This window comes from Cloeon dipterum, chromosome 4, assembly GCF_949628265.1.
Source record: "Cloeon dipterum chromosome 4, ieCloDipt1.1, whole genome shotgun sequence".
NCBI classification, from domain to species: Eukaryota; Metazoa; Arthropoda; class Insecta; order Ephemeroptera; family Baetidae; genus Cloeon; species Cloeon dipterum.
Genome location: NC_088789.1, coordinates 3,465,113 through 3,482,709, shown reverse-complemented (window position 1 = coordinate 3,482,709; position 17,597 = coordinate 3,465,113). Strand labels below are relative to the sequence as shown.

The window sequence follows — 17,597 nt, the reverse complement described above, 5'->3', positions numbered from 1 at the left end:
GACAAAGGGCAGCCGGGGTCATCGCAGGGTTTTAATGAGAACTGCAATTACCGAGAACCTCCTGAGCCTTGGACTTCAAAGAATTCAACCAAGAATGCAAGGGAACTAATTTTCAATTTATATTTTAATTAACTTGCCATAAATGGTTGGATTTTTATCTATTTCCGTTTATTTAAAAGTGATACAGAGATAAAAGCGACAAGCGACCCCCTGATGTTTAACGAAGTGGCACCTATTTATTTAAAATGATTATTGAGAAGCAGCAGAGGACACGCAAATAGTTATTTTGGGATACTTCTCAACCTTTTTCTTGATTTTCAAAACTTTAAAAGTAAACTAAAATGAGCGCAGTATTTTATAAACTCGATCCTGTTATTTTTCTCTTTATATGCGGAGAATGGGACAGGGACGTGCTCTGCAAAAGCAACATGCACTTAAAAATAATAAGTCATTCAGGTGACTTCCTGGATTCTCCGCAGGGAGTCCTTTTTGTCAGTGCAATATTGATAACATTTTTTTACGCCACTATGAAGCGCTGCCTCATTTTTCCAGGAACAATTTTTAAGTCGCGATTCGAGCTCGTTCCCTTTTTTACGACCCGCTCGATTATTTCCAAGCCGACGGTATGAAAATGCAATTGCCTTTGTTTCACGACACCTTTTGTCTTTTTCGGAATGTTGATTCGGCAAGGCTGCCAAAAGCTCCCTTCTCTCCTCAGTGTGCGGTGTCTGCGAGGCTGAGTGTGGGGCGCAAAAAGTTGCTGCGTTAACATACAATCGGCCGAATAAACCAGCACAATTTGCCGCCGGCCGATCAGCATGAATACCATTGAAATTCACCTGCAGTAGTGAATCATAATTATTAGGTTTCCAAAAAATACAATTGGTTTTCTCACGGTCAAAGTATTTAAAAAAAAAAATTGAATTTATTGTCCCGCATAGGCTGAATGCGATTGTAGCATATTTTAAACCTTGCAATTGATAAAGTTGTGCAATTTGAGACTGGTTATAACTTATGACACCATCCGCGATTATTTTTATGTGGATTATTAATTCCAGGGAAATATTTCCAATTTTTGGAAAGAAAAATAGGCAAATAATTCTTTAAAAAATGTTCTCTATGTGAATAGGTTCTAAGGGAAGACTTTTAATTAATTAATTCCAAGGATACAGATAAAACCTTACGCTGTAATATATCATCTCGAATTAAGGTGTACCCTTTTTATCATAATTTTTTTAATCAGTTTGTCGTGGGTCACATTAAATTGGCAACCGGGTGAACGCTACTGGAATGTGTTCTCTAGAAAATTAGAATTAAATGAGAACTTTGAAATAAAATTTAAAAAATCCCTAAAAATTTTCAGTTTCTTGTCTTGAAATTAATTATACATGTAAATATTTATTTATACTCCTTTTCAGCTCGCTAAGGTTAACGCAAACTGTCCATAAAAATTTAACGAAAGAATCACCTTCTAAGAGGTCGTTAACTGGCAAAAACACGCCGTTTTATTTTTTCCTCACAATATATTTTGCTTTCCAGCAAAAAATCACACCTACGGTAAGACAAGCCAAACTCGGCGGTTTGTTTGCAGACTTTTTCTAGCGCGTGCATACCTTTTGGTTTAAAAGCCGGCGTGCCCGTGTTGCCGGCATAGCCAAAATCGGCGGTGGCGTCAGTTGACTCGCTCGTTAGTATTCATGGTGTGTGTCCTCCCGTTTTTTCCTGGGCTGAAATTTCACGATCAGAGAGACGGCGCGATGGGAGCAGCTTTTGCATAATCGGCTCAAATATTGGATCTAGATGATGAGTCATGTTATTCCACTTATGATACAACATTTTTCCGCTCCCCCAGAGACCTGTCAGCCATTGTTCTCCACCACTTTTTGCGGTTTGCGCGAAAAAAATCCCCCCAATCGTCGGCCACTTGTCTTCGAGAATACAAAGAGCAGACCGAGAAGGCCGAAAGAGATAGAAGGTGCCTCAAGAGTGTGCGTTTCAAAGCGGTTGGTTGCAGAGAAAAATCACAAAGGGTGCTTAAGAGGTGTGCTTTTAAAGCGCTCAGTTTCGCTTCAAGAGCGAACTGCCAGCAGATTGATTTGAAATTGAATTTGCTTTGTTGGCTAAATTGACTTTTATGGCGCCAGAAGCTCAAATCAATTTTGCATTACACAAAGTCGCAAATGGTGGAAATTAGCGTGGGCATTATTCGTTAAATTGCTGCCAACGTGGATAAAAAGCGAGAAACTGACCAAGCAATTTGAGATGTGGTGATCGCAAGACTCGCTTTTTCCAGTTTGGTTTATGCTGCCATTTATTTAATAATTATAACTCTATGAACTGGTTTGAAACTCGCTGAAGTATGTGTAAAAGCAACCCACGGCTGCCCACGTTATGATTTAAAATGCATGTTTGAGGAAAGAGACGCTAAGGGTCAAAGAATTCCTTGTCGTCTGAACTCTTCACGGAGGACAACTTAAACGACTTTTATTTTTCTTTTTCTAAATCTGCATGGTAATTGACAAAAAATTTCGTGATTTAAATTTAATCTATACGGATTTTAGAAATGCGTGGGTGACTCTAAAAAAGTGAAGTCTATTTTGAATGAAAATTACCTCATATTGGACAGCCACTGTTTCTGTTCCTTCAGGTCTCATTCAGCTTAACGAGTAAAAAAAATTCAATGCTACCTGCAGGTAAAGTACCGCTGATGAGGTCTGAGGGGCCGAGACAGTGGGTGTCCAATAAAAAATAATGTTTCTCCTCGTCATTTCACTTTTCAGCAGCCCAATCCTTTAATCCCACTCTTAGTAGTAGTTGTAAACCCCTTTTATTAACAAAATCCCAGTTTAACGCTTATTTTTTCTCGTCTAAATAATCTTCCATGCAACTAGTTCTCTGCATAGGTTGATTTGTTATCCTTATTAAAAAACAGTTCTTTCATCTTGAACATTTAAATTACTATAGTTGTTCTCCAGAAACAAGGTGCAGTAATAATTGGAGAGAACGAGTTGAACGGAGAAGAAAGAAAATCCTATCGGGGCAATAAAAATGCACTGGGCGCAATACAAGGGGCGATAATGCGCAGAGCGGCCTGTTATTATATTGTTATGTGTGTTGCTTTCCACCCAGGCGCAGTCAGTCATTCGTCGGCTGTAAAAAGGTGGATATAATGCAATGCACCTTTGGCAGCAGGCAGTTCAAATAGACTCGCTCGCAGACAGGTGGGTTTTATGGCTGCTGCTGGCGGGAGAGGGGAGGCAGGGAAGGAGCAGCGAGGCAAGACAGAAAAGGTAAGATCGCCGAGCTCCCCACCTCACGCCGCCAGTCTCGAGTTGAAACCTTCAGGGTCTGGATACCTCTGGTGTGAATCTCGCAGGGATGTGAAAATTTGGCCACAGGAACGCAGACCAAGGTAATTTCAGACCGTCCCTTCGGCCCAAACTGGTCCTGCGGACCAGTTCAGTCCGTATCCCCCTTTTCGCGGCCGAAAACGCCCCCTTTTCGACCACTTTTTCCTGCAGCCAACGCCTTTTGATCTCGATTCCTTTCACTTTTAACGCATACAGTGAATTGTCCGGTGCGTTTATGCATCAACCTTGATTAGCCGATCCGCTTCTGGCCACCAAAGTGTTGGATTTATCCGTCTGGATTGTATTTCAAACTGCGATAACGACCCCAAGCCGTGACTGGCGAAATCTTTGCTTCTGTAAGTCCTATACATCGTCCTTTTATTATAATTCCATAATTGTAACTGGCTGGATTAGATGGGTTTTGTTGATATTAAAGAGGATTGATACTGCAAAAAAAAATCCAATGCATGAACAACTCATCCCTTAGGATTCAGTTGAAGCCAAAATTGACCTAAGTAGCACTGCAAATTTCTGAGAAAAGTGACTGCAAAGTTAACATGCTTTTCAAATGGTGAGGACTGTCTCCTTGCTTGAAATCTTATTTTATTTCACACCAAATATTTTCCATAAAAGGTTTCATACGCTGTTGGACAGATCTCGACGAGAGGAATCGAAATCTGCCAAGAAAATGTTGTTATGCGCTGTAAATTGAAAAATTTTAATTTTTTCTTTAGCAAGGTCCTTTTTTACTATAGCAAATTGTAGAACAAAAAATTATTTATCGATCGACTTCTTATTGCATCCAACAAATCGAACAATTTTCAATTGTTTGCCCGTATCAAAATCCTCTTTAACTAAGTCCATGTAGGTATAAGAGCGAAGATTTTTGTTCAAACCCGTAAATTCGTCATCCAATTCAGTTACTGCCGCCAGCACAACAAAGCAATCTTCGCAATTTCCATTTTTCGCATGCTAGTCACGCAATAATTATCGACCATTCAGGAAGATTTCAACAATAAGCAGAGCCTTCGAAAAAATTATTTGCCGCCATTTACCGAAGAGGGGCCCGCGTGCCAATTAAGTGTACGCACTTGCAAATTTCGCGGAAAGCACAAAGCGGGAATTTCCTCCTCACTTAGCATTTGACTCGAAGAGTTCTGAACACAGTGGAATGACATCACAAAACCTTGCTTTTGAAGTGCACGCTTGAGAGGAGTGCCGATGCCAGCCAGCCGTCTGTTTGCCGACGACGACGCCGAGGTTCTCACCGAGTCGGCCTTGGCTTTGCACAAAGTGCAGAAAGAAAACACGGCACATTAACTCGATTAGCCGCACTTGCAGAATTGTAAAAATACACACACGCTCATTGATCTTCTCCATAAAAGGCCGGCTGCCAACCCGTTCACCTATAATTCAATTCGTGCATAAAACGCTCGTTTCAATAGGCTTCATGATGTGTTCACATAGTGCTGATCACCCTGATAATAATTGTCATTTTAATGCAAGAGCCTGGGAAATGATGCGGCACTTTTATTGCACTCTGTGGGATGATCATTGCTGCCAAAGCGAGTCATCATAAAAATAAAAGGGAAATCTAATTGTCCGTGGAATGTTTTTTAGTAATGACAGGAATTCCATAATTGGGTTAGACCCGTGGAGTAGAAAAGTTCTCATCTCCTAAACATTTTAATGTCTCAGCTTACTTAGGACGTAAGAGTCACTTGGGAAAAAACGACAAAATGGTGACTAATGTGAAAATTACTCAAGTTTCTTGCAAGCAATTTTCGCATTCTAGCTACAACTGGTTTTTAAAATTTTTTCCTTTTAAAAATTTATTTTATTTGAATCTAGAATTTCGCGTTCACGACTTTGCACATTTTCCGTTTCCTGATTCATCGATCCCAGGAACACGCGAATTGCGTTGTGCACGTCGAACACGTGCCTTTATTCATAAAAGGCTGTCGCGTCGCGGAGAAATACTCGCGGCATTAATCACATTAGATCGGCCTAATTGACAACACAACAGAGCGCAGGCCGTTGGTGCGGTAATTGCGATTGAGAAATAATTGAATGTGTCACTATAATTGACTGGACAAGCACGCCGGCTGCATGCAAAGGGCAACATTGATCCCATTTTCCAATAATTCAGCAGCCAAATAATCAGTCCGCATTACTCGACAGAAACGAAAAGCTGCACGGTCTCGTGTGTACGTTCACTTTCGTGGCTAGACAATGCCTTATGGATATTTCATATATAAACGGTGCTGTGTATATAACGGTTCGTATCTGATTTTAAAGTGCAACTCCGCGGAGTGAAAGCGAATTTTCCGCTCACTCGTTTTCAGCACAGCCTCTCGAATTATGGTCTCGCCGCATATCTGGACATGCTGACGAACAATCGTGGGTGTCGGCCGTGTTGCAAGGACGCGAATATCAAGAGGTGCCTCTCGCAGGGGCTTAGTAGCCTGTCCGACAAGTTAATACTCGTTATTCGAAGGCTACTGACGAATCATTTCATAAATTTAATTCAGTCTCGACGACAAGTAAAAAATCTCGACTTTTTGTTGAATTCTGCAGCCGACAGGAAATGATTCTTTGGATGCTGCTCTCAGAAGTTGTTATATTCATTTTTTGGCCTCTTGATGGTTCATTTCATTGATGACACGCAGCTTCTTTTCTCTGCGAAGGTGCATTCCAGGAAGAGATAAAAGAAAAGCGGTGCGATCATTAGTTTCATTTTGTTAGTTATGCATCTAATGGTCGTTTTTGTCTGCGAGTGCGGCCGTTAGAGAGGATGGCATTATAATAATTGCCGAATTTATTTGGAAACCGCAACAAGCTTTGATTTCAATTCTGGTGCTTCTCCTGAAGGTCATTGATTCCACACCAGCATTGTGGTTTTTAAGTTTATGCAATGTCCATTTTGATCGCGTTTCAAGTGGAGGAAGTGAAAAAGAACGAGGCAAACAGAAGAAACCAAGATAAGGTCACGTCGAGTAGTCCGGAAACCTATATTATCTCGGCTTCATTACTCGTTGCTGGCACAATGACTGTTCCCGTCGATAAACGCGCATAGCTCACAGTCGGAGAAAGAAATCTCATCCCATTTTCCTGTATTCGTATTATCTTTGGCATTGAGGCTAATGTCGCTCGATTCAGAAACCATCCATCAAGCACAAAGGCAAATTAATCCGGCTGGGAGTTTTTGGCGTGTGGGAAACCTACCGGCGCTTCTCCGATTCCGAATTTGATACTATATGTTACGAGAGAGGCGTACACACACAGGATTAAAAAGAACAATAATTATCACACTATCGTGCGCGTACATGCTGGCGCCCATATTGGTGTGAGCGCAGTTTGCTCCGCTTCCTCCTCAAGAGCAGCAAAGTTGAACCCTGGAATTGAATCGGCGCGTGAGTCGCACACCGTGATATCAGATTAAAACCTGAAATCAATCATTTTTTCCCTCGCTTCTCTCTCCCGCCGAGAGGTTTATGAACGCGCGCGCATGCACATGATGTGTGCCCTTCATTAAATGCTTTTCTTTGTACCGTAGCGTAATCTATTTTACAACAAATCCCGCGCGCGCGTGTAATGTTCCGCGCACGATGGCGCAAAAAAGTTAATTAAGGGGTTTCGTTTTCTGCATACCGCCGGGCAGACAAGCAACCGCGGAGTTGGAAAATAAGATTTACTGTAACGCGGCCGGGTCTTCAAAGTGCGCCGAGCTGATGATGAAAGCTCGAAGCAAAGTGACGATTCCTGCTTGGAGCATAAATTAAAAAGGATAAAAACCAGTTATATATAAATAATTTAATTTTGTCTATGACGCCAGCCAAAAATTTGGTCTTGCGTGATGCCTTGAAAAGGTCAAAAGTTTTTACCTCAACTTCAACAAAAAATTGTTCTTTCACACGTTATTTACATTAAAATGCAAGAAATGTTTCATTTAAAAAATCTCCCAATTAAAAACTGTCCAGTTATTTGACAGCAAGTACCGCAAGTACTAAGGAAGTAATTTCCCTAATTGCGCATGACCAACACTAATTTCTCTCGCTAATTGTGAATATGCTGAATAGAGTGTTGCGAGAGCAGTGCCAACGTAATTGTGAGTCATGCTAAAAAAGCAAAAGAAAAGACGAATCACACAGAATCCAACCAAAATAAAAAGTACCGTTTGCTCAGCGGCAACAAGCGAAACAAGTCAACTCGTTTTTTTGCTCGCGCCAGCTATTTGCTGCCTCGAATTCGTTAATTGTCGTCGTGCACTCACGGAAGGCGCGGTGGCGTTTTCCAACAGCATTTCAAAACAAGATCCGAGTGTTTAGAGCATCTGAAACTCTCCGATTTTCAAACACGACCGGTTGAGTGCGTTACTGGGTTTCCAGAACACATGCGAGATCGTCTTAATGAATTATTAATTAATCGCGCCAGTCGCCGGAAAGCGCCTTTGTTTTCGTCATTTATATCTAAAGCAGTAGTAGCAGGTCAGGTGCATTATCGCACTCAGGCATCAGCACAGACGGTTGCCTAATTGCCGACGCCGCGAGTGACTTCAGACTTGAGACGCCGGAATGCTTTGCGATTTTGCGGGCGATGGGAATCAGTTGACCGCGCCGGCGAGATTTTTAGTGTGGCAAGCGCGTTTATCTCCTTTTTTGGTGCGTGGTGAAATCACTAGGGAATAAACGTTTCTTTAAACGATACCGACACAATGAATCGTCTACACAAAAATCGTAGATAGATAACAGCATTTTTACAATGCAACCACATCAAAACATGTTTATAAAAAAATCCTTTGACTGCCGAAACCATCTCTAAAATGAATGGATTGGATTTTAACGTATTGTTTTGATATTAACGACAAAACGAGGAATCGAAAAAATAATTACAAGAGAAAAACGAGTAAAATATCAAATTTTAATATTAAAATAAATTTAAAACAAATTTTAGATGTAACTGGAATTTTCTTTTTGCTTGTACTGCAAGAAAGTTGGAAATTCAATAAATTTTTCAGAGGGGTACCTATTTTAATTTTGCATCACACTTAATCGCCCAGGCATTTTATTACATATATTCCAGCTCAATTGAACAAGATTACTCGATGCATTTTTAAAGCATGTCTTCGTTATTCTTAATTCTCGTATGAGAGCGATACATCTGGACTAGAGAACACGAGATCATCAATCATAAAACTGTCAAAATTTGAATCATCATCATCACACTCTCTAATTTTGTAATAAATGATCAGCCACTGATAAACAGTAGTTGATTTGTGCTTTCAATAACCACGACCGGATTAATATTATTTGGTTTCTCTTATTGACATTAAAGATTCTTCTCGCCGGTCCATATCAAAATGAAAAATTTCGCCCCGCATTCGTGACACTATATGGTTTTCTTGCGAGTGTGAAAGCTGCTTAAGCTATTAAAACTCGGAGTTCACCACCGTGTGTTTGTTATTACAACACACACTTGCAAACTAGCAGTTTTTCTCAGGTGAAATGTGTGACATCACTGCCGGAGCGTGTAGGAAACCTCCTTTCTACCAGCATCTGCTCGTCAGATTTGAAATTTGATTCAAAAGCAGCCGACTGAAACGCAATGAAACTGACAATTCGCGTTGGACTGTGTGGAATAATAAAAGCAACAAACAAACGCACTCGATTGTGTGCATTTTCAAGTAGGACAAGGCTCCCATAGAACATACACATAATGCAACTTTCCCTTCGCCGCAGCGAAATATCGAATAGCGAGCCAAGAGGAGGTGATTCATTTTACAATCCTGCAAGCGATTCGAATTTTTGCAGCCCACGGCGACCGTGACATAAGGCGTGATTTAATTGTGTTTTCGCTTACCCGGCCGGCGCGTGGGCAGACCGGCCCAAGGAAAAAAGACGCAGGGTGTTTATGAATTTCTCTGCTCCACGCATTTTCTCTGCGCCGTGTGTGTGTTAAATGTGCTTTTATGCTCAAATGGAAAATACCGGTTGCAATAAAAGTCTCCTATTTTTTTCGCTGCGATTGGAGATGCACTGAAGCGCACTTATTCATTCTGTAGACATGCCAAGAAACGTGGCACTTTTTTCATTATATTTATTTCTCCCTGACGGCCTCGCTCGCGCACTTGGAAATCGCCATGATTTATTGGCAGTAATTGCGAAATTGCCAATGCATCTTGCGTGCGCAGATCGAATTTTCCATTATTTATGCTGCAGCCGCGAGGGTCCTGCGCGCAGGAAATGTAGGGGAACCCTTTTTGACAGGCGTGCTGCCTGTCTAGACGATTTTGATCAAGAAATTTCATGCTACAGCAGTGCTAACATCAGGTGTGTCTCTAATTTTTACATCCGGTCCGGAATAAAAAAGCGTTTCAAATTTATTGCTGCCATTGTTTGTGTTTTACAAGAGATAATTCACACAGGTGAATTTCCTCTCATTCAAACTATTTTAATTTTATTAAAAAATTAAATATTCATATTAAGGAAAAATGTCATTCTATTTAGCACAATCTTTTTACAAGAAATTGTCATATATAATTTGGAATATAAACTTGATAAATTTCCGGAACGTTTCCAGCAAGCACGAAAATTATCAGAAAAAAGTAAAAACTTTCTTTGATTTAAATTTCATAGATTGCCTTCCCGTGTGTGAGCGAGTATTTCAAATTTTAATTTTAAAGAAGTGACTGAGGAACAGTAATCTCTCCTTTTTGTTAAATCAGATCTATATAAAAGTGTTTTGCAGGTTCTTATTCCTCGATTTTTTGAACAATAAATATTATAAATGGCTTACAGAGCAAGACCATAAAGGATGCATTGAACTGGAAATCAAAATTCAGTTATAAGCGAAGAGATCATTTTTACTGTACAAGCTGAGCTAATTTTTGGGCCATTAAGCAGTCAAGCTTACGGTGCTTGCAAGGGAATTGAGATTGATCTCTGCTCGAACGAATGAGCGCGTGCTTTGTTTGCAAGGCGAAAGAGTGTGCTGTGTGATTGATGCTCGTTCCCAAAGGACGGTTACTTTTCTCAAAACGGACCGATTTATTTGTAAGCAACATACAATGGCACAACAATTTAATGGGCTGCCGCGTACGGGTGATAAGGCACGAGCGGCATGAGTCGGGAGCCGGATTTTTCGACAGGTGTACGCGGGAATATATTTATTTCGCGCCTGATCGCGTTTCACTGGAAACCTTGGATTTGCGGCACTCAAGGCAAAGTGATAACGTGAGCTCATCTCGGTTCACGAGGACTGTTTATCCGAAGCGCGAGCACTTTCGGTTTTCGCTAATTATTTTATTGTATCCGTTTCGTGCCGAAGACATCCGCGTTGTTTAATTGCAACATTATTCCAAAGCGAAGTGATCACATTTTTATTTTAAGCAGATGATAAAAACAAAGGCACGATTCCTTTGCGGATTTTTTAGCTTCATTTAATTGGATAAAGGATATCTTTTACCTCCAAGGCACAATTGCTTCTTCGGTGTACGGATGAAATAAATAAGTATCAAGGAATATGTATGCGATTTTATCGTTTGTTTTCCGGCACGTGGCACATAAATAATGCCCGAAACGAGTAATTACAGAGCACTTGCAGATGACACAGAGATAAAAACGAGCGTTGTGTGTGCAAAATATGTAACGCTACTTTCGTGAAAATATATATACTTCATCGCTTCCTTCCATTGACTCTCTCGTTCCGTCCGCGTTTTGCGCCCGAAAGTTTCTCCTTTGTCTCGCGATTGTGGTGCATTAAAAATGGATGCGGACGCACTCGCACAGTTATAATCATGCGAAACTTTCCCATGGCACACGAAAATCTCTCAATCTTGCAGCTGGATAGTAATTTCGTGACACTCTCATTCATCCAAAACATTCCTGGAAAAAAGGGACAGCCGATCGTGCCTTAAATTTTTGATCGTGCGATTCGTATAAAAAGTGGAGGCGTGAACGCAGAGGATGCGAACCTCTGACGGTTAAATTTCGATTTCACGCTTTTTAGCTGCACTATTAATACACGTTTTGAAATGGATAATTTTATTCGCATTTTACTGAGGGAAAGTTATTGTTGCTCGTCGCATTTCCTTTGTTTCTATTCTGCCCCAAATTGTGGATTTCTCAAAAATGGGGCTACTGTAATAAAATGCAGCGTGTGTCAAAATTTTCCTTCAATTGGCAAACAAAATTTCGTCATTGAACTCTTTCATGTTGGGAACGCAGGGCAACGCTCTCTCTCTTTACTTAACATTAAAATGTCTCGATGGAGCCCGCACCATTACACACGTTCGAATGTTTTATAGCTATGGATCTTGGTTGAAAGAGCAGTTGGAGGAATAAAAGCACCATCAAAGCGGCCGGAGGAGACAAAAGTGATTTAACGGCGTCGCCGCAGCTCTGCTTTGATCCCGCGCAGCTTTTTAGAGATACAGGAAATAAAGTCCAGCCAGCACTGCCGCGAAAGGCTTACGTCACACTGTCCATATAAATATATGATGTACTAAATCCCTGCGACTGCTGATGAGCATAATAGCGCTGATTCACCTTAACATGGTGAGCAGAAGAAAAAGAATGGGACGTGCTCGGAATCGGTGATCGCATTTCATATATATACAAGCTGAGAATAATTGCACTTTGCTTTCGTTTCCTGTTGTCGGACATGCTGCAAACAATAAAGCTTTCGGTTTCGCGCCTTGACAGCCGCGGTGACGATGGAAAATAAAATTTTTCTCAGTTCGGATTTAGACAAAACGCAACGTATATTGATTTAAACCAACGAAATAATGTGCGTTTATTTTATTTGTTTGAATTCGGTGAATAGCGTGCTCACGTCAGCCAGCTCGAGTGACTGACGTGTGTGTTCAATCTAACGGGGTTTTAAACTGCTCGCAGCCGCTGAGATGCGATTCTCGCTGTGCATGAATAAATCATTAGAACCTGCTGCTGCGCAAGAATAGTCGTAACTTTGTATAAGTTCCGCAATGTGTGCGTGAAAAGCAAAAGTTTGAGAAATTGCGAGGCTATTTTCGGCTAGCCGACCAATTCAAAATCATATTAATAATGACAAGACGAGCTGTCCATTTGGCACTAAAACAAAAAAATGGGTTGTTTATAACAGTTTTTAATTCTTGGCGCAAAATAATTTTGTTTGAATGAATACAAATCGGGTTTACGGTAAATAGGCTAAATGAGATTTGATCGACCTCAGCCACGCATAAATACACAAAAACTCTTCATTTACAACCGCAATGAATGATTTTGCCAACTTTTAAGATGGCAAAAAAATAGCTCAAGTTTAGTTGTTAATTTTTTTGCATTGCACAGAGGAATTTTTTCTTTTAAAATATTAAGTTTAAGGCTGAATCTGCTTGATGTTGGTTTCTTGGCACTCGGAAAAAAGAAAATCTCCAGCATTTCACTCTGCACCCAGCAAGCATATCTTTTGAATTATGCAGTTTAATTTTTCTAACTAACTTATAGTTTCTAAAATAAAAAAATATACTTTTATTCTTGCTGACAGACAACCATAAAAAAATCTAGCCAGACTTTTCAAACTGGTATGTCTCTGCCGAAAAGAGTGACCTCTTACTAGTTGTCTAGTGACGAAAACCAAGTGTCCCAATAACACCGTGAGCCGATAACATGATTGCACACAGGCCACGATTTGTAAGGAAGCCTGGTCTAGAAAAGGACCACCGTTGCCTCCGCATTGGGGACTTCAATTAAAACACTAAGCATTTTAGTCCCTTGAATCCAAATCACGCACACTGCAGAGGTTCGGCCCAGCAGGTCGCAAACAAATCGCACCTCCCAAATTCCGAATGGACTCCACGGCGATGAGCGCGAGTCAAATGCAGGCGTGCATGCAGACCTCACACATTTCTCGGCAGAAGCTGCTCCGGTAAAATCTATACCGCAGCAGGGAACTGATTTAACTTTCAAATTTTAATTCGTCTCGATATTTATGTTTCAGATGGCCCTCCGTGGACTTGCGTTGGTGGTGTTGGCCGTGAGCGTGGCTGCACAGTCGAATTACGCCAACCATGGCAACAGTATCGAGTACTTGCCGGGCTCTGGCCTCCCCGAGCAGGCCACCCTGGACGGAAAGGTGACCAAACTGGATGACCTGTCACCGGTCATCTTCCTGAACAGGACCAAGGCCGCCCTCAACTGCGCAGCCGGCTCCATGGAGGCCGAACTCAAGTTTGAGGAACCCTTCTACGGCATCGCGTTCGCCGACTTCAACAGAAACAGCCCCTGTTTTGTGGCTGGAAACGGAAATTCCACCTACAAAATCGAGATGCCCCTCAAAGGATGCGGCACAGTGCAGGTAAAACGTCTGCGGATGTTGACTTTCGAGCATTCATGGTGCGTAGGACATTTAGAGATCGCGCTCCAGTCACTTTCTTTCGCTTCACATCCTTGACGGTTTCTTTTTTTCTCGGAATTTTGCGGTGGGAAGACCGCCTTTTTAACTTGCAAATGACTTGCACGTATTCAATTTTCCAAAAAGCTTCATGTCGCAAGATTGGAGAGAGAGTTTAACTATGGCAAAAACAAAAATTTGTTTTTTCATTTCAGAATCCCCAGCGTGTTTTCACAAACAACATCGTGGTTCGATTCCACCCCAATTTAGAAATGGACGGTGACGAAGTGATCACCATCGTGTGCCGCTATCCACCCCCCATCGCACCACCCCCACCCGCCCCACCTCAGAACCTGTAAGTAAATTTTTCATTCGTGGCCGAAACGGAGACAAAATTACGTGCAAAATTCCAGCTTGGCCGAACCAATTCTGCCTGTCGAGGCGCCCCTGAAAGGTTTCCAAGTGATGCTGATTGTCTGCGCTATTTTCTTCCTGACCCTGGTGCTGCTCGGCCTGGCCGCCTCTTACTACTGTCTCTCCAGGAGGAGAGTGGCCGTCATCAGGCGCGTGCCCATGGCCCTGTCTCTCGCTGGAAGTGACATTACCAAGATGTCTGAGTCATCGATCTCCATGTTCGAAGGACTCAAAATCCCCAGAGCCACTGTTACCCCCATTGGTAAGATATATAAACTATTGCGTATGTTTTTCCTTCTTAATAGGATTTATTAAACAAAAATTAAAACTGTTTAGTTAGGAAAATCGATTTTAAATATCATATCACCAACGTGCAAATTGCTTTTTGATTTCTTCTTTTGTTTTGTATATTTGGGTGTTTAATTTTTTATTATTTAGATTTAATGTGAATATAGAGGTAAATCTTGTTGAAAAGCCACTAAGATTTTGTTAATGAAAACTTAATTCGATTAACGCAGAGTTTATAAACTTGAAACCAAATGGAAATTAAAAACAATGGAATGAACGTCAAATCAATTTGATTCTTGAGTTTGTAAAGAAAATTTTAATTTAAATGGTAATATTGAGCAAAAAGGCATAAAATATTTTTTAAATTTAAATTACAGTGCTTTCAGGTAATGGATTTATTACTATGCTAAATTTTAACAAATGGAATTCGAGTTATTTTCTCTTAATATTTTAGCGTCTATTTTATTCTAACAATTTTTGTTCAGAACCACCAAACTGAGTTCACAAAATAATTTTGTTCTCAACTTTTTATAAAATCTCCAAATTTGACTTTATTAAAAAAATTATAATTTGTGTTTCGCAGTTGTGGTTGGAAGCAGCATCAGCGGTTCGGAAGCGCAGCTGATCATCGACGACCAGTCGGACACGCTGCCCAGCGACTACCCGTCAGAGTCTCCAAGCTCTGCTCACTCGGAGGTTGAGGCGATCACTACACGCCAGGCGGCCAGCGAGGTCAGCAGCATCTACGACGCGAGTGCGTGCGCCGACGAGTCACTGGTACTGCACGTCGACAGCCGCGTGCCTCCGCCGCCGCAGTTTGACGTGTCGGTGCGCGTGAAGCGCGTGGCGCCGTCACCACCACCGAGGGCCTCGTCGATCTCGTGCAGCTCTCGCGGCTCGACGCCGCCGCCGCCGCTGCCGGTGATGCCCGTGCAGACGGCCATGGCCGAAGTGGCCACCGCCGAGGCGATGCGCGTGCAAGAGCGCAACCTGACCACCATCCTGGAACGCGAGGACCACGCTGAGGCGATGCCGACGATGCGCACGACAGCCCAGCTTGCCGTGCAGCCGCCCATCCAGCCGACGGTGACCATCACGACGCGCCCGCCGGTCTACTCGCGCATCCTGCGCCGCCAGAAGAGCGACGAGTCGTCCGTGGCGGCCGCCGAGGTCAAGCTGCAGCGCCGCGAAAGCCTCAACACGCTCAACACGGAGAACACGGACACGCACTCTGTCAACGAGGTGCTGGACGACGGACTGGCCACCATCGAGCTCGAACCGCCCGTCGTGGCCGTGCACAAACCCGAGATCACGCAGCACGTGGTCGACGACGTCTTCCTGCGCACCATCACCGAGAAACGCATCATCGAGGACATCGAGCGGCGCACGCGCGAGGTCACCGAGTTCCACGCCAGGGTGCAGCCGCAGCCAACGTTCGACGTGGCCATCCGCTCGTACCCGGACCCGAACGCCGTGCCCGACTGGGACCGCTACTCGACCGCCTCCAGCTCGACAATGATCTCCGAGCCAAAGGAGTCTTACCGCAGCTCGATGAACATCCCGGCGCCGGCCGAGCCGATTCCCAACTGGGAAGTGCTGATCCGCGTGCTCGAAGTGCCCGAGGCCGAGCCGAACCTCCTCTCGCCGGCGCTGGTGAGCAAGGCCAACGAGATCCACGTGGACGACGACCGCGGCAGCGTGTGCTCGAGCGCCACGTCCGTGCTGACGGACGCCGACCGCGAAAAGTGGCGCCAGATCATCACGACCGAGTCGACGCTGCGCACGCTGCTGACCGAAGCGACCGTGCGCGAGGACTACGAGCGCATCCGCCACGACCAGCGCTACGAGCGGCTGTTCGAGCCGCAGAAGTGGGACGTGATCATCCGCGTGCTGGCGCCGCCCGAGGAGGACGACGAGAACCGGCCACGCTTCCGCAAGGGCTCTGCCGCCTCGTGGGACAACCGCAGCCGCCGCAGCTCGCTGCCTACGCTCTACGAGTTCGACTCGGACGTCGCCTCCACGCACACCAGCGGCATGGTCGGCGTCGAGACGGTGGCCGTCAACAAGTTCGACCGCAGGAGCAGCTATCGTTCGGACGGCGTCGACATGCGCTCCATGTCGGAATTCACGTGCAACGACTTCGTGGCGCCGACGCGTGCCGACAGCGACGTCAGCGGCGCCTACGACGACCCGGCCGGCAGCCTGATGCGCTCGGCCAGCCAGCCGTCGCTGGCGAGGAGCGCGTCCGAGTTCACCGAGCGCCGCTGGGCCGTCGAGAGCAACATGATGGCCTCCAGCCCCGAGCAGACGCCCGTGCTGGCCAGGCGGGCCAAGTCGAGCGACATGCTGCTCGTGGCCAGCACCTCGTCCAGCTTCGTCGCCTCGTCGTCCTCGGTACACCACCACCAGTACCACCACCACGACCGCTGGGGCGCCGACAGTGAGAGCAGCTACAAATAATTCCACCACACACTCGTCTCCATATTCCCCGTCGAATTGGACCAAATTGTGATTCTCGATCGAGAGCTGGGATTGTACCAATCTAAATTCTAAAAATTCTGCTTTTATTTTTCACTACAATGTAACTGCACTAATATGACTGATTTTTGCCCACGTTTCGAGTAATTATGGAAAATGTTTTTTTTTTCATTATTATTTTATGTAACATTTGTTGTTAGGAGTCATAACATAGAACGTAGGTTTGTCGCGAGCGTAATAAATGTGCCATTTTGCCGATGATTCTGGCAGCTGTTTTTGCTGAAAAAAAGTTGTCTGCCGCATCAAAGTAGTATTAGATTTTTTAACCTCTTGGTGGATATTTTTCAATTTTTTCGTGACTACAAAGTTGAGGAATATTCACGCCTATATGATTGGATCTCTTCAAAATATCTTCTACTCTCGAGCAAAATTTGGCATTTTAAGACTTTCTCTAGTTGGGTTTCCGCATAGCAAGAGTCATTTTATGAATCTATAGAGAGCAATTGATGAAGTGCGTGGAAATTTTGGGAAATCCATTTTGTCACAGGGGTGAAACTGCTTCGTTGGAGGGTACTGGTTTCTCTGTTAATTAAAGAGGTGCTTTTAAACTTACGAGCTATTTACACGGAACGAATAAATATCTGATTAACACAAAAACACTTTCGTCTTATTTATTTTACCAAAATAAAACCCGAATCG

The 17,597-nt window shown here is 43.4% G+C and overlaps 1 protein-coding gene across 1 annotated transcript; it reads left to right on the top strand.

The window, feature by feature from the left end:
- The first annotated feature begins 3,252 nt into the window (after positions 1-3,252).
- pot (papillote) lies at positions 3,253-17,555 on the top strand. The gene is made up of 5 exons (XM_065490951.1): positions 3,253-3,412; positions 13,326-13,682; positions 13,934-14,073; positions 14,132-14,394; positions 15,004-17,555. The coding sequence occupies exons 2-5, from the start codon at positions 13,326-13,328 to the stop codon at positions 16,878-16,880; spliced, it is 2,637 nt and encodes an 878-aa protein (XP_065347023.1). The 5' UTR covers positions 3,253-3,412; the 3' UTR covers positions 16,881-17,555.
- The last annotated feature ends 42 nt before the right edge of the window (positions 17,556-17,597 follow it).

Bases quoted from the DNA above. Each gene is read 5' to 3' on its own strand.
- pot (XM_065490951.1), top strand. From the start codon at position 13,326: ATGGCCCTCCGTGGACTTGCGTTGGTGGTGTTGGCCGTGAGCGTGGCT. The intron at 13,683-13,933 runs GTAAAACGTCTG...TTTTCATTTCAG, and splicing joins AAGGATGCGGCACAGTGCAG to AATCCCCAGCGTGTTTTCAC. The intron at 14,395-15,003 runs GTAAGATATATA...TGTGTTTCGCAG, and splicing joins AGCCACTGTTACCCCCATTG to TTGTGGTTGGAAGCAGCATC.